Source organism: Sinocyclocheilus grahami, unplaced genomic scaffold (assembly GCF_001515645.1).
Source record: "Sinocyclocheilus grahami isolate Dianchi unplaced genomic scaffold, SAMN03320097.WGS_v1.1 scaffold1166.1, whole genome shotgun sequence".
In the NCBI taxonomy this organism is placed as follows: Eukaryota; Metazoa; Chordata; class Actinopteri; order Cypriniformes; family Cyprinidae; genus Sinocyclocheilus; species Sinocyclocheilus grahami.
This window is the reverse complement of record NW_015506345.1, coordinates 201,995-225,506: the sequence shown is the minus strand read 5'-3', so window position 1 is coordinate 225,506 and position 23,512 is coordinate 201,995. Positions and strand designations below refer to the sequence as shown.

The 23,512-nt window shown below is 36.3% G+C and overlaps 1 protein-coding gene and 1 pseudogene across 1 annotated transcript in view; both read right to left on the bottom strand.

Annotated features, from left to right (window-relative positions):
• LOC107567531 (uncharacterized) overlaps window positions 1-11,348 on the bottom strand; it is a 105,083-nt pseudogene extending 93,735 nt beyond the window's left edge.
• Window positions 11,349-14,481: 3,133 nt separating this feature from the next.
• Window positions 14,482-23,512, bottom strand: part of LOC107567530 (NACHT, LRR and PYD domains-containing protein 12-like) — a 31,724-nt gene continuing 22,693 nt past the window's right edge. The window contains exons 17-26 of the mRNA XM_016253222.1: window positions 23,153-23,326; window positions 22,834-23,004; window positions 22,635-22,737; window positions 20,503-20,654; window positions 19,181-19,357; window positions 18,919-19,092; window positions 16,792-16,965; window positions 15,891-16,052; window positions 15,309-15,625; window positions 14,482-14,987 (exon numbers count right to left, since the gene is read on the bottom strand). Of these exons, the coding sequence (XP_016108708.1) occupies window positions 14,935-14,987; window positions 15,309-15,625; window positions 15,891-16,052; window positions 16,792-16,965; window positions 18,919-19,092; window positions 19,181-19,357; window positions 20,503-20,654; window positions 22,635-22,737; window positions 22,834-23,004; window positions 23,153-23,326 (1,657 nt within the window). The 3' untranslated portion in view covers window positions 14,482-14,934. The remainder of the gene's footprint in view (window positions 14,988-15,308; window positions 15,626-15,890; window positions 16,053-16,791; window positions 16,966-18,918; window positions 19,093-19,180; window positions 19,358-20,502; window positions 20,655-22,634; window positions 22,738-22,833; window positions 23,005-23,152; window positions 23,327-23,512) is intronic.

Here is a 23,512-nt window from a genome sequence, read left to right as displayed (position 1 = left end):
ATATATATATATATATATATATATATATATATATATATATCGATTGCATACAGTGTTTCACACAGGATAACCGCTGCTGGATATTTTTGCAAATTATCACAATCACATCATCGCTCTCTGGTGTCGAAAGAGGAAAATCACATCTCTCTAAAAATAGCGCTACTTTTACCCGACACAGTGCGCTATTAATAGATGCATGCTTCTTGCTTTATGAAGGTTCGACACCTTTCCAGTGACCAATCAGACGAATGATTTACGTCACGTCCTAACTGTTTCGAAATGTCAGTGGTTCGCCGCTAGAGAGCGATGATCTCTGAGAACCCATGAGCCAGTTTCTATTCATGATCTCAGACCCGTTTTACCCATTTCTAGGCATTTAATGACACATTTGTATAATATTGGTCTGGTTACCCAAGCTCTCAGTAGCCTACAACAAATTAAACAAGTCCTACAATTTAATAAAACAACACATGGAAGACACTTCATATTTAATGGTATTAGATGATTTGTTATTTGCATTTAATATATTACAGCTTTAAGAAATAATTTGCAAGTGGTTCGTAGTAGGTGTTTTTATGCTTGGGTTTCCACTGCATTTACACAGTTCATACCAGCAGGGGTCAGGAGCGTGTTGTGAAACAACTGATTCAAACTTTCAAAAAATACATTTACACACCTTTCAAAGATTCTTTTCGCACTCTAAATCTTTAAATCAGCTGTTTTGCACTGAATGTATATAATCTAGTTATTGTGGTGATGGTAAATCAATCACACCAGCAGAAAAACAACACATGTTACTGCCATAAGACAGACAGACCTGAAGCTGTATTGATAAATACATGAAATTAATAGTATTATTATTATAGATTGACAGATAATCACTTTTACCAATATATTTGACTCATAATTACACCTTTCTGCTGTCATCACTTTCATTCACTGTAGTGGCGCCATCTGGTGGGCTTTGAATATCAGCAGATAAAACAACACCACAGCCCAATGCAACAGCTGATTTGAAAAGTCACGTGACATAATATGTAATGTGAAAATTTCGTCACTTGTATGTGCATGTGAAGGTAACAGAGATGATCTCAGTTATGCTTTAATATTGATTCAAATCTCACTTTTTCATTTAGGCTACTGCTTTGATTTAAAGTAGGTTATAAACAGTTTTACCATTTCTCAAAGGAAAATGCAGTGAATTACTAAATGATATGAGTCAAATGGATAATCTTGTGCAATTTAATGAACATGTATAAAAGTTATCTGAGATGAAAAAGTTTATCGGATATATTAACTCTCTTCATCTCCAGATTTCAGCTTGGCTTCCTCAGGTTGATAAAAGAATAGTTTGGATACCAGACAAAATACAGTGTTGTTAACTTGTTTTGGTTATCAAACAAACCATATATGCATGAATACCAACAGATGTCTTCTGACGGAATCTGGTGAAGTGAAGTGACGTGTGGCCAAGTATGGCGACCCATACTCAGAATTTGTGCTCTGCATTTATCCCATCCAAGTGCATGACACACACACACACACACACACACACACAGCAGTGAGTAGTGAACACACACACAGGCTTCAGCTACAAGGTGGATCTCCAGGCCTGTGACTGTACTTGGGCCCGCCACCCCACTGGCTCCAATGCTTCTCCATTCCTCTGTCTCCACTCTGGTCCTTCATTCCTCTGATTCCACCTTGGTCTCCACCTCCAGAAAGAAAGAAAGAAAGTTAAATATGATAATTTTGTTATTGTTTCTCCCTCAGTGTCAAGCAGTTGCTCATCTTGGCTTTTTCAGAAGTTTTAAAAAGCTGCTCATAGTAGCACAACAGGAAGAAACTCTTAACCTACAAACTAAACACATGTGAAATAAATACCCACTCTCATCTACATGTTTGTCCACCCAGCAGATCAAACCACATGTCTGTAGAAAACCGACCGCAGCAGGTTTCAGTTTGACTCAGAAGCTGAACTTAAAAAGCTAGTACTGTGAGGTGGCAGACGGCTTTATTCTATGTACATTGTTTTTTTTCCATTCACCAAAATTAGAATAAATATACATCATTTTAAAATCAGTAGGCTTTAAAGATAATTTGTTAATTCTTATTCATCTTCATTTAACTGAGAAAAGTACAAATAAATATTTTCCAATGCTTTCACCGACCAAATTGTATTTTGTAAAAATAAACAAATTTTGATTTTGATGGTTGCAAAATTGGGACCATTAAATGTTGTTCATTTACAATTCACACAATATTATTTTACTTTTACAATTTAACACAATCAGTATGGTACCTTTTCATTAGTAATATGTACACTTTAGGCACTTATATGTACATCTGCACTACTAATATCCACCCTTAGGGGGTAAATAAGATACTTTTTTGAAAGAGTGCAGCCCCAGTTACAGCTTTTGTACTTTTTTTTCTTAGGGCGCATCTTATAGAAAACAAAGAATATTTGCCCATTAAGAACAGTTTAAGTTTTAATAACAGCCAGATGAACTGTAAAATAATATCATGCAAATGCGGGGTGTGAACTAGGAGGGTCAAACTCTGCCGTGGGAGGATTCACACATTTACAGTTCTGCTGTTGGTTTAGCAGGCAGTTTTATTAGATCAGACACTGAGCAACTGCAGAGAATGTTTCACATGTTTGTTTTGTTCTGTTTGTGCTGGTGCCGTCAGATTGGTAAGTTATAAAAACATTTTTATGGCTTCATTTTTTTCCTACTTCGGAGTTATAAAAGGTGCTGCTATTGTTCAAATATTATTTTCATCTACTGCCCACAGTATCATGAATATTGTGAAATCGATTAACTTTAGTCTCTGTTTATAATTTTAAATTGAAATTCCCATGTCTAGAAAGGTCATGAAAATAAGTTTTATTGATTTAGAATCTGTATCGAAAATATCCGGCACAATTAAGCTTGTACTTTCATTTAGCAATAAATTATGTAACTTTATGCATCGATTTTCTTCTTCAGAAGATAACTTTTTAACAACTGAAAGATTAAGAATGTGTTGCACCATAAGGACTAAGCTTAAATCAAGGTTTAGCTAATAAATCTGTTGCGTCAGACTTTAAACTTTGAAATATGCAGACTTGCATTAAAACCATCATTTTGATCACAATGTTCCTTTATATTTAAGATAAATTAACTTTGACCCTATTACTTTAAACTCATCAAGGAAGTGGCATGACTGCAAAAGTTGTTGCTATTTTTGGAAACCTGTTTGCTTTGAGTTCATATCTGGAATCAATGCATTTATGTTTTTAATATATTAAATAGCCTTGAATATTTAGTATGAAAATCAAATGTATTATTTGTTTTGGCTCATGTAGTTTTTTTAAATGGACATTTGTTATAATAATAATAATTCTTGTGTTAGAAGACACTGTGGCATGACTATGAAGAACCCCTCGGGGTTGTTATAGCTCCAGGATCCTGTGTTTTCTTATTTGGCACTGGTTATCTGTCCTTTTTTCATAAATTATGCCATATTACTCCATAATTTAACACTATAAGTTTCCAGGCAATTCATAAGTGCTGCTGCAATGTTGTATCTGTCTGATTGATTCTCCCAGTCTCTCTGTAATGGTAGCGGTTAACAGTTTACAGCTGTTGATATTTTAGACATTTATTTTTATCTGTGTCAAAAAAAATGTCAATAAAGCAGTGATATACAGCTATAAGATAATACATTTAATTGAAACCTTACTGGTGTAACTCCCCCTAAAGGTGTGGCTCTCACACATCTGTCTGTTCGTATATCTCACATTTCATTGTTTTAAGTGTTTCTGCTGCTGTTCTGAATGTTCTCAACTTCACATGTAAATGATACAGCTGCATTCAGGTTTTGTAAACCCTCTGTTTTTTACAGGTGTATTTGGTGAGTCTTTATTGCTGACGGAGGGAGATTATGTCACTCTACACACTGATGTTACTGAAATACGTGAGGACGATGATATACTGTGGAAATTTGGAGCTGAAAAGTCTCAAATAGCTAAAATTAAAAAAAAGACGCAAACCTTCAACACATCTGATGTTCCTGATGGGAGATTCAGAGACAGACTGAAGCTGGACAATCAAACTGGATCTCTGACCATCACAAACATCACAACTGAACATGCTGGACTCTATGAAGTAAATATTATTGGAGCGAAACAGTCATCAAAAACGTTCCATGTTTCTGTCAGCGGTGAGTAAAGATCAATTATCCAAAAATTCACATATTCTATTTACATTCATACATTAAATCATGTTATAGTTTGAGATGACAGACATGTTCAGTAACCATCAACACATTAAACACCCACTCAACACAAAACTTATTACAATGATTCACGATAATTCACAACACAGAAAGCAGACTGATTGTCGTGTTCATATTTCTTTTTATTCTCTCATGTTTCCAGCTCGTCTGCCTGTTCCAGTCATCATCAGTAACTCTTCAAACTGTTCTTCATCACAGCAGAATTGTTCATTGTTGTGTTCAGTGGTGAATGTGGGTCATGTGACTCTCTCCTGGTACAAAGGAAACAGTTTATTGTCCAGCATCAGTGTGTCTGATCTCAGCATCAGTCTCTCTCTACCTCTGGAGGTGGAATATCAGGATAAAAACATCTACAGCTGTGTGCTCAACAATTCATTCACTAACCAGACTCAACATCTGGACATCAGCAAACTCTGTCACACATGTTCAGGTACAGCAGCGCTGATATATGTGTTTATTTACTGAGCAGATTTCTGTCTTCCCTTACATTAATGTCTCTCTTTCACTCTCCTCCAGTTCCTCCAGTCTCAGTCTCTCTGATATCGCTGATCTCTGCTGGATCTCTGTTGATTGTTGCTGCAGTTGTGATATTCTGGATCTACAGGAAAAATAGAAAAACTGATCAAGAAGGCAAGTGTTTCCTACTGCTTCAAAAACAAGTAATATAACAAAAAAAACAAAATTGAAAATAAGCTCCAAATTTTTGTCCTATTTTGTCATTTAACTAAAATGAATCTCATATTTTTTTAGTTAACATCCTGTATATGAAACCAATCTAATATGTGACCCTAGAGCACAAAAGCAGTCTCAAGTCGCTGGGGTATATTTGTAGCAATAGCCAAAAATACATTGTGTGGGTCAAAATGATAGATTTTTCTTTTATGCCAAAAATCATTAGGATATTAATTAAAGATCCATGAAGATATTTTGTATATTGTAATATATCAAAACTTAATTTTCGATTAGTAATATGCATTTCTAAGAACTTCATTTGGACAACTTTAAAGGTGATTTTCTCAATATTTATTTTTTTTATTGCGCCCTCAGATTCCAGATTTTCAAACAGTTGTATCTCGGCCAAATATTGTCCTATCATAACAAACCATACATCAATGGAAAGCTTATGTATTCAGCTTTGAATAATACATCAAATAAATTAATCTAAATTTTAAAAATAATTTACCCTTATGACTGGTTTTGCGGTCCAGGGTCACATATTGTTTTTGACGATTTTTGTAGATCACACTCATATCAAAATTTGTGTCTACTTGTATATAATGATACTGAACGTCGCTCTTTAGTCCTCTCACGCGCAGTCTCGCAGAAATCTGCATTCGTCAATCTGCATCAACACCAAAAATGCAAAAACATGAATTTTTTATTTTCAATTTAAAAAATAATAATAATAAAACTTTCTCCGTTTTATTAATATAACCTTTTAGGTGTAAAGATGCAGCTTGTGGTCAAATTATAATCTATATGAATGATGACTGTTATTATGCTAGCTGAGCTTAAATGCTGATTAAATACAAAGTTTTTTTAAACATCCCAACTGGGTTTGATTTATGTGTAAAGAATGTCTCTCTAAATGTAGTGATATTTTATGAACTTTTTGTTTATGGAGAAAAATAGGCAGAATGGCAAATTAAATTTTTGAATGCCATTTTAAAAACTGTGGTGTTAAATATTTATTGCTTTAAGTGTGAAAGCCCTAAATAAAACAATCGTTCTGAAGAACCAGATCTAGTTGTCTAGGTTTGAGTTTAGTTGTTTTAAAGCATATTATTGTTGAAACAGTTGAGAGTTCTGCAGAAGAGGTCACTTACACCGAGCCGATATTCAACAGAACAAACACGGAGGAATCGGTAAGACATTTCTTTGTTCATTTGCTGAGTGTATTTGCAAAATTTCAGCAGAGAGTCAGATGTAGATCAGTGTGTGTGCTTTTGTCTGTCATCAATAAGAAAATAAATGCTCTGGTAAATCATAATTATGACATAAAAAGTTGAAATTATGACATAATTAAGTAATAATGAGATGAAAGTCGAAATTATGACTTTAAAATAATTATTATAATAAACAGCCAAAATCATACTAAATTGAAATGATGATGAAACTATATAATCCCAGTACATCACATTGATTGTTATCACTGTATCTTGTGTTATGCATTTTTTACAGGAAAGTCATGTGGAATATGCACCAATAATGAAGAGGTGATCAAACGTCAATGTTTTTCTTAGAACAAGATCCATATTGTGTGAGATTGTGAAAATCACCACATTTTGCATCTGGTCTCCTAAAACGTCAAAAGACTTTACTTTGTAATACAAGAACCTTTAATGAATTATGTAACTCGTACAGCCCAATGGAGCATTTTCATTTTTCACTCTTAATGTCAAAAGTGCAAACTGTAGATGCAACCTACCCATCAAAAGGAATGGAGACCCTGCTGTGGTATCGATTATTTACATCTGTACAGAAAATGTGGTTTGATCTGCTGATAGACAAACAGCTTGTGCATGAGAATGTGGCTACTGCTGGAAGTTTGTGTTTGATGTCTGTTCGTGAGTGTTCGAGGTGTGAAAAGTGCTTCTGTGTCAATAGCTTGTGGTTCAAGGGCTTTTTTCCATTCTTGCTTACATGAAACCTTTGATTCTGCTCTACAGAGAAACCACTTTACTATGTAATACTGAACTCATCAATGCTGATGTTTGACAAAATGGTCTCAAATCAAGCAGAGATATTACTGCTCATATTAGTATATGAAAATATCATTCGCACAAATGCATCATAATCTTATGTACTCACGCAGTGATCCTGCAGCTAAGTAGTGCTAGTTTCAGTACTTATTTCCAGCTCAAGACTTCTTTCTAAGCAGAACTATTCTTATAAAGGTCATATCCTGTTTTTTGTGTGTGTGTTTTTCAATGTCTAGGTCAAAACATGCAATGCATGATTTACAATTTTTGATTTATGTTTGATGTATTTGGTTTTCATCCGTTTTGAGGAGAAGCTAACTAAACAATGCTAACAAACTTGATCCAAGATTGACCACCATTTAGCATGGCAGGGCTCCTGTGTAAACACTAAATATTAAACAGTTCATGTGTTGTTTGTGAGTACAGTTACCAAGGAATAAAATGCAAAGAATGAAATATTTCAAAATGTGTTGAATTGTAGTGAAACGCAATTTATGAAAAATCATGAATGGCCCACTTTACTGCAAACGAAATATGCCTGGAGTGCATGAGCTTGAAATGTTTATTGGTATATATCTAGCAATAAATATTATAGCTGGACCTTAAAGTCTTAAAATGTTTTGTCTTCGTTAGTGTGTAGCATAACTCCTGAGCCGTAAATATCACATAACTGATCACTCTATATAAAACTCCATATTAAGAGCAGCAAAATAAATAAATAAATAAATTATTTAATTTAGATAATAACAACAACAACAACAACAACAATAATAATAATAATAATAATAATAATAATAATAAATCTGTCACTGGTGAAACATCTGCTATAATACTATAAATTGTTATCAATGTAGGCATTTCCCCCACTAAATTGTTAAATCTAACAGCAGGTGTTAATTTAATAGAAAGTGTGTATAACTGGAGCATAGATCGCCATCTAGTGTTCACAATAAGACTTCACATGTGAAACAATAATAGGGAGCTCTGGGCACATCTGGGCTCATTGAAAACATCAGGTGCCAGAGGAGGTTGTATATATACTATGGTGACCTAGAAGTGCAAAACAAATCACAATTCTGAAAACAAAATAACAAATTACAAACGCAAATGCAAGTCTAAAAAACAAAATAACACTGTGCCTTCAGGAATTCCAAATGGCCCTTTTGTTACTGAAGATAGGTTTGGGACAGGAAAGCAGAAATCTTTGATAATTTTTGGCCTTACACTGCTATTTTAACATAGTGTAAATAGCATATTGCTAAAAATACTGCTATTTTCACTTAGTGTAAATATAATCCATTGCTAATATGAGATTTGAAAAGGGAGGGGAAAGAAGTTCGTCAAAAGGCGGGATCGAACCCGTCAAAAAGCCAATGTTACACACTTATCCACCTGCGCCACTGGAGCTGACAATTTATAGCCACTTTCAACTAAATGTAAATAGACACCCCATATTTTTTATTCCATAGTAAGGGCAATTCATACAATACATTTAAACTGAGCTACTTTAATAACATCTCCGAACTTTCTACCATGACTCGGCCACTGTAATATACCCCATTTTTTGGCCAAGTGGTCATACCAAGCTTTATTTTATATTTGAGTTTTTGGAAATGGATTTTTACTATCCATAATTAGGCTTATTATTTTACATCGTAGCAATTATTTGAGCAGTTATGTGCTTTCTAAAAATGTAATTGCAGAATTGTTGCAAATGTAATTGTTTAGGTGACTTTATACACATCAGGGTGTTTTACCCAACTATCAGTAACGTTAAAAACTGTGTACAAAACAATGCCGCCCCCTATTCACACCCTGTTATATATAGTACATACAAACAGTATTACTTAACACAGTTAGATGGCTACCTTGAAACTGATCATTTGAATCCTTTGATATGTACACCTTACTACATTGATCAGTTGTATGATATTGATTGAACTGATAAATGGCGCCATCTGTTGTGTTTTTGAAGAACAGTATTGAAACAGAATCAGTTCTGTGAGCTCAACAGGAAAGAGATTAATATTCTGTCAGTGTTTTGACTATGGCCAGGGGGGGATTTAGTGATTTGGGGGCCCCGGGCAAAATATAGGATTGGAGCCCTATATTTTAGCACACATTTACCTGGATCGACCTTAAGGTTCCTTACTCTGTTGTGATGCTTGCTGCTGCAAAACGGTATCCCATAGTATATCAAAAGCTAAGTAAAGTATATCAATGACCAAATGACAACAGAAATGATTTCCATATATAAAAACATATCTACAGAATTTAACTTGAATGAGAGAAGAAATAAAGTGTAAAAAAAAAAATTTGATTTTTAAAGGTTTTTGTTGTTATAGCGCCACCTATGGTCCAATCTCCATAAAAAATTGCATGCTTCATAGTTTTAGAAGCAAAGTTGTTTGGTATGACCACTTGGCCAAAAAATGGGGTATATATACAACCTCCTCTAGCCCCTGATGTTTTCAATGCGCCCAGATGCACCCAGAGCTCCCTATTATTGTTTCACATGTGAACAAGGAATAAGGAAACCATTAGTCTAAAGTGGAAGTAAAGAATGAGTATTTAATTGAAGGCAATCGTGTCCATCAAGCAGTGATAATATTCTACAGACACATTAACACAATACAACAATTCCATGAGTTATGTAATTAACTCCATAAAAACTACTACTGGACAATCACAGCTCAACACAATAGAACTGAAAGAGACACAAAATCGAAGACAAATTACACAACAGCTCTTCATCTCCTCCTCACATGAAAACCAATAAAATTAACTAATCAGCACCTCATAAAATGAAAGATGATTCCTTCACAAATCCAGGTGAGAAGATTGAACATTGCGATTTCAATGATGAAGATAAAGATATCTACCAAATAGATTTACTATAATTTAATTGCATTGTTTTATCAAGTATAAACACATTTCAATCATGACGACTCTCTGAACATTTTAGCATGGTGATGGATATGACAATGTTAATGTATTTGGTCTTGGCAGAACGATCTGCTACGCTGCTGCTGAATTGCTGCTGCTGTTGGTTATTGCTGTAGCTGTAGATTATTGCTGCTGCTGCAAACAAGTACAGGAACTTGCTACTGCCAATGCATATGGCGATACGCTGCCATGAGTATTTAAGACATACTGCTGCAGCACAAATAACATATAAAATAACCCCGTAGCAGATCTATTCAGGTGGAGCTGGGGAAGATGGAGGGTTTCAGAGAAATTTATGCTATATCTAATTATGTATTCATACCACTGTTCTTTTCAAGTTTTTTTTTTCTTGTTAAATCAGCTGTAGGTAATACTTACATTCGGTGGTACTGCTGAATTGCTCCTGCGTCGACAGTAAAACACACCAGCAGCTACAGCAGCAGCAGCCACCAGCAGAACAGCAATATTCCTGCTACAGCAGCTGAAGACAGATCTGAATCTGGAACAGCTAAAGACAGACAATCATTATTACTACAGATAATACATCCAATGTTTACCAATATCTCTGACTGATATTTGCATCTTCCTATTGATCATCAGATATTGATTAAACTGATAAACCAGGTGTTTTTTTTTTTTACCAACAGCAGCTAAACAGCATCAGCACTGTGAGCTCAGCACAAGACTGCAGGCAAACAAAATTTAGTTTGCTTTTTTAACAGTCCACAACCGAACACTTAAGTTGATTTTAAAACAATGTACTGTTTTTTTAACAATCCCTCAAAGGAAATGCATTGAATGACTGAATGATATACTCACCAGTGACAGAAACACTGAATATATTCATTCTGGTGATACTGAAGCTGCTGTTTCTGCTGGTGATCAGTATACAGCGTCTGTGGTTCTGGTGTCTGTGATGGTCAGAGATCCAGTCTGATGATCCAGCCTCAGTCTGTCTCTGAATATCACTCTACACTGATCATCTGTACAGATCTTACTCTGATCTCCAGTGATTTCAGCAATGAGAATCTAATTAAAATACCATCTAATCTCTTCTTGTTGGTTTGTTTGTACATCAGTGTTTAGTGTGACTGAATCTCCCTCCTTTACTGACACTGACACACTGTCTGTATAAACACCAGACACGCCTAAAGAGAAGAAACGATTAATGTAAGACAAACAAAACTATACAATAGGGCTGTGAATGTTTCTCTACAGATCAAAGTACAGAAATACGTCTGGATTCATAATGTGGCACGTGCAAACAAACAGCAGAAGAACATCATTGATTTACACATTCACTCAGCAGACAAACGTGAGTCTCATGGATGAGCTTATAGAACTTAACAAACATCATACAAGACAGTTCTATGCAGCACATTTTCATAAGGAATATTAAAGATTAATTTTACCCATAAAGATAGCACCGCATTAAAATTCAGATGATACAATGCCATGTTTTTCTCCAAATAACCTATTGTAATCTCTCACGTAAATTAAGAATGTAGGTACATTTTATTAACTTGGCAAAGCGACTCATTACATTTGATCCGTTTATGCACTGATATAAAACAATATCAACATTTTCTATCGGTATGATGCCATGTTATGATGCCATGAACCTATCTTCACGCCACTGAAACTGACCTGGGCTGATTCTACCCTTCGAATTACATGAGCGTGGTAGGCACTGTTGTCAACCTATAATCTCTACACAACTAATAGCCTAATAATATTCCTGTCACTAACTGTGCCAATACACATGCAAAAATCTGTGCAACATCACAGAATAGATTGTAACAAACCAGTCTTACCATGGTCAAGTAAAAACAAGATCACCAAGAGCAAATTAAAGAGAAGAGTCATTTTCACTTTTCTCCTCAGAAAAAGAATATGAAAAATGAATGCAAAATGTTCTGGTTTGTAGGCGACGCAGTTGTTACACTAGTTCAAATCAAAGTAATCTGAGAGCTTCCCTATGGCTATGAAAGGTAGAGCGAAGATGTAATGAACGTCCCTGCCAATTCTAATTTTCATATGCAAAAAGGCTTTACGCCGTGTAAAATATTACACACAAAAAAATTAAACCGCAATCTGGATTTTATTTTTTAACAATTTCAACTGTTTAAATGATACTGTTTAAAGTATTATTTTAGCTAGTAAACAAAAAAAAAAAGGTTTTCTCTTTAGGCTATATATCATGTAACAGTAATGTAAGTGAGTAGACTTGTGGAAATAAAACACTTTACATTAAATTGAGTCTAGCCTAAAGACCTTTAAACCAGTTGTTCAGGAAGGCAGAGCTCATGTGTAGAGAGAGAGAGAGAGAGAGAGAGAAACATAAAGAGTATCTTATTTTGTCCCATAAGCACCTGTTGGTGGATATTGTAACTACACACTCTGGCTGCAATAAGCATCTTTTTATTTATTTATTTTTAATTAATGGCATGACTATAGAAAATTATGGAAGCTTCCTCCATGGAATAATCCTTCAAATTCAGAGTATGGGTCACCGAGGGTCATCCCCTCGGTAGAATTATTTTTTTTTTCCGCTCCCTCTCCCTCGCCAAGCCCTTGGATTCATCATCCTGTTATCCTCCTGCTCCATCACAGACTTCCAGGCCTGTGGCTCAACACTGAAAGTTTTGAAAAGTTAAAGGAATAGTCCACCACAAAATAATAATAATAATAAAAATAATCCCATAATTTACTCACCCTCACCCTCAAGCCATCCTAGGTGTATACATGGATTTTCTTTATTTAGCTGAACATGATTGGAGATATAAACATAGCCTTGCTCTTCCCAGCTTTGTGATTGAATGGTGCCCGAGTTTTTGTAGCTCATCCGTCCATCATAAAAGTAATACGACTGGGGTTAATAAATGCCTTTTAAAGCGAAGCAATGGGTAAATCCACATTTAAAGTGTCATGAAACCACCTTGTTTTAGCACCAGTCTATCACACCTCAGATTTAAAAAAGACTCCAGAAAATGGGTGTGTAAAGCGGTGGAAATGTGGGGGTGAAGGAGGGGAGAATACAACCAATAAAAAACAGACCTATGACACACTCAATACACATAAGCAAACGAATATTCTTTGTTTCAGAAAAGAAAACACTTTATGTGGATTTTACTTCAAGGCACACACACACACACACACACACACTAGGTTTCTGTGAATTGTGGGGACTTTCCATAGACTTCTATTACTTTTATACTGACCAAACAATATTTTCTATCCCCTAAACCTACCCCTTATAGAAAACCTGATTGCATTGTTACACTTTCAGATAAACATCATTTACTATTATTTTTTTTGTTAGATAAAACATAGGTAAATAAAACATAGATAGATAGATAGATAGATTACAATCGTTGAATAAAGTCTTTATTTTTGTTTTCTTTGTGCACAAAAAGTGTTCTTGTAGCTTCATAAAATTACTGTTGAACCACTGATGTTAAATTGATTATTTTAATGATGTCCTTACTACCTTTCTGGGCCTTGACTGTGGTAGAACCCTTGCTGTCTATGGAGGGTCAGAGAGTTCTCAGATTTCATCAAAAATATCTTAATTTGTGTTCTGAAGATGAACGAAGGTCTTACGGGTTTGTCTTACGGCCTCGTAACCCAAAGGTTGCGGGTTCGAGTCTCGTACCGTTAGGGATTGTAGGTGAGGGGAGTGAATGTACAGCACTCTCTCCTACCTTCAATACCACGACTGAGGTGCCCTTGAGCAAGGCACCGAATCCCCAACTGCTCCCCGGGCGCCGCAGCATAAATGGCTGCCCACTGCTCCGGGTGTGTGTTCACGGTGTGTGTGTGTGTTCACTGCTGTGTGTGTGCACTTTGGATGGGTTAAATGCAGAGCACTAATTCCAAGTATGGGTAACCATACTTGGCCACATGCCACATGTCACTTGTCACTTACCTGTTAATGACATGAGGGTGAGTAATTAATGACAGAATTTACATTTTTGGGTAAACTGTTTTTTTTAACCTTGGGAGTGATCTATAACAAGCTCTTGCTCTGTTTGGACTTGTTCACTTTCTGCCATGTTTGGATTGCTTTAGTAAACGTGTTTTTTTTTTTGCACTGTTTGTGCTGACAGTTTACCAATTTTGTATATCCACTTTTAAATACTGTTATAGTTAATATTTCTACAAATGTCTTTGCTGTTTTTAATCTGCCCTGCCAGCAGTTAATAGTAAATTTATAAAATGTCTTGCCGTACTTAATCCACTGTACATCAAGTATGTATATGCTCTGATATTCAATGTAAACATTAATGCAGGGTTTCTTCATGTATTGAATGTTAAACGTAATACAGCATTTACATTAGTTTTGTTGATCCACTCTGAAAACAACCGTGTTGTTTGCATTATGCATTTGTGTTCGAATACACTGCTGATGCAGCATTTAAAGTGTTTTTGTTTTGATTCTTTTGTGAAATCAGTTCACAGCACCTGCACTCAGTCCTCCATTTTTGCAAATTTGCGAAGTTTGACAACTCGATATAAAAACACTTAAACTCTTGCTTTTTGCCTTTATTGTCAATGCCAATATGCATTTTTACATTTAATATTTTGTATTTACAGTCACACACATTTGAACATGTCTACGGTACATTTGGATGGAGTTTACTTAAAGCAAGTTAGGTTGCTTAATACCTTAATATTATCATTAAAACATCAAGTTGAGAAAAAGTAGACAATTATGTCAGTTGACAACATTCTGATCATGTGGGACTGATGTACACAATAAAATTAAGTAAATTCAAAATACCTTTTTTCAGTGTAGATCAGTGCATACTACTGATTTGAATTTGTGCACATGTAGCCCACAATATTTTAATTGTACACTTTCAGTTTATATAATTTGATATATTTAAGTGCTAAATTACAATCACAGTCATGAGTAGCAATATTGTAATTGTTTCATTATGGATTAGTTTAATCCAAGCATCATTATGATGAAGGCCTTATCTTATGGATTTATATCCAGTCAATCCACCGCATCGGAGCACTCACTAGCCTCGTCTCCCTTCTCTGTTTCACCTGTAAAAAAAATGTAAAATACCATTCAAATAAATACAAAGCCAACATAATCACTCAACATTACTCATGTACATGTGTTTCTATCAATGCTGCATTATTTAATTTGAAGGTCTAATCCTTTACCACCTATATGCATTAGTAATAATTTTTAAATAGTAATGTATAAGAGCTATAATAACTTTAGATTTGTTAAAGCAGTGCTATTTTAAGCTGTAGTAGCTGTAAGTTTGCCAATGTTTGTATTTATTGCTTGCTGTTTAGCAATATCTCACCAAAACTACAATCACACATATGCATGTATAACGGTACTATAGTGAGAACCTTCTGAGGATTCCTCATCTGATGGTGACTTTTCTTGCTCTGTTGATTTCATAGGTTCCTCTTGAGCTGCATTTATAACGGTACTATAGTGAGAACCTTCTGAGGATTCCTCATCTGATGGTGACTTTTCTTGCTCTGTTGATTTCATAGGTTCCTCTTGAGCTGCATTTATAACGGTACTATAGTGAGAACCTTCTGAGGATTCCTCATCTGTTGATTTCACAGGTTTCTCTTGAGCTTTAGAACGAGTTAACCATCCACCAATACTACTAATGATATTTGCAGTGCTCCAGCTGAGCCAGTGTTCTTTCTCCAGGCTATAAGAAGGAACCAGAAGAGAACAAGTTCCAGTCATTGGAACAAGTTAGAAATTTGCTGTAGTTACTGCATTCAACTAATTTGAGTACAGAGTGTAATAGACTATAGCAAACATAAAATTTTCTGTTATCAAATTAGTTACTGATTTTACATTGTTTGGCATATACACACACAACAAAGTTGTGTTTACAATATAAAACAAATTGCATTTCCATGTTTGTCTGTTAATGATACTTTGACTGCAACATAAGGAGGTTCACTCACCTTAGACTACAGTTTGAGTCTTGTAGCACGTCAATGAGCTGCTTTTTCGAGTATCCAATGTTATTGTTACTCAGATCAAGTTCTTTTAAAAAAGTCAATGCTTTTGTCTTGGCCAAAGACTGGGTTAAATGTGCAACATCTGTAATGCCACAGTCATTTAGACTAGAAAGAGAGGAAGAAATATCATTTTTGTGTTTCATGTTTGCCTTTTCTCAAAAAAATTTGGAGGGAAAAAAAATCACTGTCATCTCAATGGGAATGCATTCTGATAAGGAATTTCGCCTGATGGATTTCCAGTGGCATGGAGTTTAGATTTGACAGGGAAATTAACAGAATTGACCAACAGAAGTTGGTGTGAACTCTGAACTGGCTGGACTACAACGAACAAGGCTATCATTCAAGCAGTGTATCCTCAGCCACTTCACAAAAGTATTGTTCTAGAATATAAAGTGATGCAGAATAAAGAGTTGCTTGGAAAATGTTTCTCACACACACTTCAAATTCGGTCTTTTTTTCATGTCTGCAGAATTTTGCCATGCAAAAAAAGTACACTATAATGTGACTGCTCCTTATTGCACAATAGATAAAATTCAGCCAATTCATAAAAAGACCTAAACATTTTAAATGTATAAAGCTATGCTCTACATTGCCAAATGGTTTAAAATATAAAGATAAAAAGGCAGTTAAAAAATCATTAAATTATACATAATAAAAATAAAAGGCACAATCGAAGTGTCTGCAGGAACACACATTAATTATTCTTCAACTTAATATATATTCCTCCACTGGGAGGAATTATTTTCCACAAATATGGGAGATATTGAGTAAAAGTGTTTTAGTTAAAATTACAGTGTTAAAGTGATTTTAAGCATTGTGATTTTTGTATGGGAATATTCCTCACCTCAATCTCTTCAGTTGACACCGTGAATTATTCAGTATTTCACACAAGATCTCCAATCCTTTGTTTTCTATTTTATTCTGACAGAGGTCCAGCTCTCTCAGGTGTGAAAGGTTTAAACACAGGGATGGAGACAGGATGATACAGTGTTTCGCTGTAATTCTGCATCCACACAGACTGAAGACAGAAAGAGAAAGAACAATGATCCATGTACAGTTCATGTGTGAGTTAAATTCATCCTAGTCTCGCGTAGCCAGACCTTTAGACTGACGTCTGAAGGTCTGGAATCCATGGCAGCTTTCATTGGCCAAGGCCCGCCCATGAGGTAGTTTGACCGACATGTCAAACAACCAATCACATTTCGTTTCGTTTCAGCGTCACGTTTCGGGGCGTGGAAATGTCGCCACAATAACAGACCGGTGTGTAAAACTCTCGGACGTATTTTAAAGATTCTGTGCAACGAACTTTAAATATTTCACATACTTTTGAAAATCCAGCATTTAGTTGATCCTGTTTTATGTGCCGTATGCATCAGACATTCAGCCAACGTTCCGTGGGTGTGACGTCTGAGGCTGAGACTAAATTCATCCTGACTAAACACAATACAGTGACTAATATGCGAACATGGAACCTTAATTATAGAACCATAAACCAATCTATAACTAGGATTTGAGGATACTAGTTACAATCTAAGTCTGGAGCATCTTTACATTTAGTCATTAAGCAGATGCTTTTATCCAAAGCGACTTACAAATGAGGACAATAGAAGCAATCAAAACTAACAAAAGAGCAACAATATGTAAGTGCAAATGACAAGTCTCGTTTAGCCTAACGCAGTACACGTAGCACACTTCTTTATTTGGACAAAAAATGCTTGCGAATTGTAACATCTCGGTTACATATGATAACCCTCATTCCCTGAAGGAGGGAACGGAGACGTAACGTCGGATGACCGACGAATTGGGATCCCAATTCATCGGTCATCCGACGTGACGTCGAAAGTGACAGAGTGAAAGGGAACGTCTTGGTTACGTATGGTAACCCTCGTTCCCTGAAGGAGGGAACGGAGACGTCACGTCGGATGACCGACTGAAAGGGAACTGAATGTCAGAGCAGCCTAACTTTTTCAATGTTATTTTATTAAGCAATTGTTTTCACTGAGTCAAAACAACAGTGAAAAACCTGCTCAAAGACATTTACGGATACACTTTTTAAAACGTCATTATTTTAGAAGGGGTTGAGTTGTGACATTATTAGTGAAATTTGTACTATTAAAATGAATGCCTGTAACCTACATGTTACACCACACCAGCAGAGGGAGCCCTCGCCTGAGTACTGACCGCTCCCTCTACTTCTACGATAATTTACTGTTTGACCAGTATTTAGCAAGAGAGTGTGTATTTGCCCATTGTGAAGTATTGCCAGTTTACCTGCCTTACCGAGCGTTTCCATTGTTTTCTGCCTGCCTGATCTGTGTATGATTCTGCCTGATTACCTGCCTCACCCCTTTGCATTGATAGCCTGATTTGGACTGATGACTGTGTTTTGACCTTTTGCCTGCTTACTCGTCTCTGCCTTTTGGATCACCCTTGTGTATGTTGACGGATTGGACTGCTGTTGGGGTTTTGACTTTCTGCCTGGCCTAATGCTTCTGTCACTTAAGTCTGCTGTTAATAAACTTCTGCAAATGGATTCTAACACCACCTCAGCCTCGTTGTTACACTATACCAGAGTTCTCAACTCAAACCATCATCATAATCCACACTGAAGAGAGTGCCTGGGGTTAGTTATTTGCATAAAACACACACTAACATAAGTGTTTTCCATACAGCCTTTCCTTTTCCAGCCTTTCCTCACTCACAATGTGTGTGCAGCAAGATACTGTAAAGCAATGCCAAGAGTACAGTTCTCAAATCTAGCTCAAACACAATTAATACAGACCCACCTACGGACCTCTATGTACTTTTTGCATAACATACAGAACCATTAGTCCATTAGCTCATAGTACTTTTGAATCTTTCTTCAGACGGGGAAATGCCAGATGATACTGTGCTCCTGTTGTGTTAAATAAATAACTTAATAGGAAAATGTAATCACACAGTAACTGCTGTAAAGTATAATGTTACTAACTGTAGTTTTTCCAGCTTGCATTGTGAGCTTCCTAATAGAAGCCCAAGGTTTTCAACAACAGAGTCTCCTAGTTGATTCCCACTCAGGTTCAGCTCTCTCAGGTGTGATGGGTTTGATTTCAGAGCTGAAGTTAGCGCAGAACAATCTTTATCGGTCATGTCACAGCCTGTGAATCTATATTCAGAGAAATGAGACAAACAAACTACTCTGTTTCATTCAAATACCAAAACACTATTTTCTTCGCTTTGTGAATGTTACTGACCTCATTTGCTTCATTTTACACTGTGAATCCTTCAGTACATCATATAATTGTGTTTTTTGTCTTGTGTTTTTTAGTTTATTCCCGCTCAGGTCCAGTTCTCTCAGGTGTGATGGGTTTGATTTCAGAGCTGAAGTCACAGCAGAACATCCTTCAACTGTCATATCACAGTATCTTAACCTAACATTGGGCAAGATCGAGAGAGAGAGAGCATACACTAAAATATAAGAAGCTAACTCTTTATTACATCAACAAAACAAGAGATCATCTTCACTAGAGATGCAGTATCGGTATCGGGCTGTTCTTGTGAACTTATACTCATTAAAAGGCTCCGATACCAAAAAGAGATACCATGCAGTGCAAGTACTGTACTTTTGCCAAGACGAAGAACATCAGCAACAGAACAAACAGAGAGCAGAATGGAGACATCAGAGATTAAGGATGTCTAGTGTAATGTAAATGTATCTAATTAATAGGATATTTATATCATATTAATATTAATCAATAATTTTAATAATATTTATTGTGTATTGTGCACATATCGCTGGAAAATTTGTAGTTTGGTTGTCACTAGCAAAGAAAGTAAAACAATGCGCCTATAACTACTTGATGGTGTGGAGAAAGAAAAAGGGATAGAGACAGAGAGAAAGAAAGAAAGAGAGTGCACACGTCTGTTGCATGCTCTTCATTGCTCATCACTCAGCACATAATCATAATTTGGGTTAAAGCAAAATGGTATATGCAAGTAGAAACATAATGATTTATATATGAGTGGTAACCCACATCATTACAGGAAAATTGCATGATTTCTGTACTGCTGCACTTCAGAAGCTCTAATTCAAGGGTCACCAAACTCGGTCCTGGAGGGCCGGTGTCCTGCAGAGTTTAGCTCCAACTTGCCTCAACACACCTGCCGGGAAGTTTCAGGTATAACTAGTAAGACCTTGATTAGCTGGTTCAGGTGAGTTTGATTAGGGTTGCAGCTAAACTCTGCAGGACAGTGGCCCTCCGGTACTGAGTTTGGTGACCCCTGATCTAATTCCTGTGCTGTTAAATGAAAGAAAATACGATAAAGCAATAGAAAGAACAGTGAAAGAAGCTCATGCAATACATTTTAACAGGCATAATTAAGTGTGAAAATAACTGAAGGAAACTTCTATTTGCTAATTAAAATGAAAATACAGGTATTGGTAATCATTATTTTTGGTGACCAAATATGAAAGCATTGGTCTTGTTCTGGAAAAAGTGGTCTCAGTGCACTTACTTCACCAGATCACAAAATATTCAGGCTCATCGTGAGATACTGAGTATAAAGTGTTCCTCACCTCAATCTCTCCAGTTTACAGTGGAAATCATTCAGGAGATCACATATGTGCCTCACTCCTGTGTTCTTTATTTTATTCCCACTGAGGTTCAGTTCTCTCAGGTGTGATGGGTTTGATTTCAGAGCTGAAGTCAGGATGAGGCACTGTTTCTCTGTAATACTGCATCCACACAGACTGAAGACAGAAAGAGAAAAGGCAATGTTGGGCCCCCCCAGAAAATTGTTCTGTAAAGTTATTGTTTACTCACAATTCTCATAATTCACTCTAGTGAATCAATGTTCTTTTGGCTGAAGAATTACAAGTATCAACATCTTGTACCAAAAACAAGATTCTGCCATACACTGGAAATGTTTTTACTTAATCCTTAAAGGGGACATTGGATTTAAATGTCTTGGCAGTGTGCGTACACAATCAGCCTATTATGATACAAATCCACCCAGTGCTTTTTTAACCCTTTGAAGCACAACATGGGTCTGAGTTTATTTTTTCTATATTTTTTTTTAGAAATTAATTTCATCATTCAGAATAAAAAAAAGTCCTCTATTAACTTGTTTTTGATCATCACAAATTCTTATTTTTTCTTTCTTACTTTTTGAATAAAAATCGTTTTTGTGTCACTACCCTTCTAATGCACAACATGGGTCTAAAATGACCCATATTTATTTCCTATGCTATGTCAGTTATGGACAAGTGTTTCTTTGCTGAATCGCTGAAATAAATGTTTTTCTATCATTTATTATTCCAGCTAGTCTTTAAATATGTTGTTTTTGACTTCCACTAATAATTTTGTTTATTTTTCAGGCCCACGAAGGGCCTCAGGGGCCGATATTTTCCTCAAAGATTGTTTTTTTTGGGGGGGGGGGGGGGGGGTATAGGGCTGAGTGCCGAGACCAGGGCAACGGAGGTCACTCCGCCATGGCCACCTGAGTTCCCTGCTCCGCCATGGCTCCCTTGTCTGCCTGCTCCATCATAGCCCCCCCGAGCTGCCTGCTCTGCCATGGCTCCCTTGTCTGCCTGCTCCACCATGAGTCCCGCTGTGGAGGCCGTCCGTCCTGTGTAAGTCTGTCCCTAGAGGCCTCCAGAGTGCCTGTGTCTGTTCCCCCCCCCCACGTGGTACATGCCCATGTGTTCCCCATTACCTTGTTTCTCCATTGTTTATTGATTTCAGGTGTCTCTCATTGATTTACTCATTTAGTCCAAGTATATAAGCCCAGTGTTTCCTGTGTCTAGTGTCCTGTGTTAAACATCCTTTGGTTCATGTACTACATGTGTGTGTGTTTTTAAATCCTGTTTCGTATATTCTCCGATTTCTCCTCGCTCCTTCGCTCCTCGTCTCCGACACAGTAGCAGCAGCAGATCGTGACAGCTAGCTACACCTCACTGACAATGAATTCTGGATGTTTTATTCTCTCCCTCATCATCCAGCTCTTTGTCACAAAATAAGATTAATAATACATCTTCAGTAGTAAAAAACAGTTTTCTTCTCATGGTTGACCTACCAGGCTTACATGTGGCATCAGCATCATACATATCATTGCATCATATTGACAGCACTTAACGAGACACTGCATAAGTATCTCATGTTAGATACAACTGGACTCAACATTTTTCATGTAACAGTGTATTTATGCAATCATTTTGTTTTATTTATAAATCATCTGAACTACAACTTGGGGTTACACTTTATTTTGATAGTCCACTTTAGACATTCTACTAACTATAAGTAACTTTGTAACAACATGTCAACTGATTCTCATTAATTTGCAACTACATGTTTACTAACTCTCAGAGTAGACAGGGTAGGTTTAGGGTTAGTAGAATAAGTTGCCAATGAAAGAGTTAGAAGATATTAAGCAGACAGTCTACTAATACTCTACTAACTGCTAGTTGACATGTAGTTGCAAAGTTACTTACTGTTAATATAATGTCTAAAGTGGACAATCGAAATAAAGTGTTACCCAACTTGGTGTCAAGTCCTTTTACTGAGTGTAAGTGTTTAGCTGGATACAAAGCCAGTGCAGTGGTTGTTATGTAAATGATATATCTTCTATTCTAGTCGCATTGGTGTGAACTAGCAGGTTAAACTCTGTCTACACTAGAGGCAAACAGTGTAGCACATTGTGTTAACGCACATAGAACAAATTATAATCAGTGATTCTCTCTATCCTGGATGCACTGTCTAAACTGGAGTTCTGACAGTAAACAGAAGTTCCATTCTTGCACACATTTGCTCTACTTCCCACAACAGGACAAATAGATATGAAATGGAATGTTTGATTAGATAGTAAAAAGATACAAATAAATGTTAATTCAATGGTGAAATGTACTCACTTGAGTATCTTCAGCTCACACACAGGATTCTTCAGTCCCTCACAGATCTCTTTGACTCCTGAGTCCAGCAGACGGCTGTTGTTCAGGTTCATCTCTTCCAGCATGGTTTTGGAGGAGAGAACAGTAGCTAGAACTGAACAGCTCTTCTCTGTCAGCTCACAATTATTCACACTAAACACAAACACAGCATTATGTATTATTCAGCACATATTCAACACACATCAGATCAACAGGTCTTCATATTTGCTCACACATGACTAACGGTCTTTTCATAATAATAATAAAAAAAGTTATAATGCATAAAATCATGTTCACTCACTTAATTGTCTCCACCTTGCTATGAGAGTCCATCAAAAGAGCAGAGAGCTTCTCCCCATCCAGGGCTTCTAATATGTCTCCACTCAGATCCAGTTCTTGCAGTAATAATGGATTTTTACCCAGAACTTCAGTGAGACACTCACACACTTCCTGTGCACCAGGACATTTCAGAAACCTACAGGAAGATGATAAGAATTGTAGATTAGTCAGTCTTATATTAGTTCCCTTTTTGCAGTTAAGACTAATGGCTCTGGTTTCAATTAACAAAGTTATATTGATGTTGATAATATGCTAAATGCAGTGTGTTGAGAGCATAACTTTTTGGAGTTTCATTGTCCTAAGAGCGATATTTATAATGTTA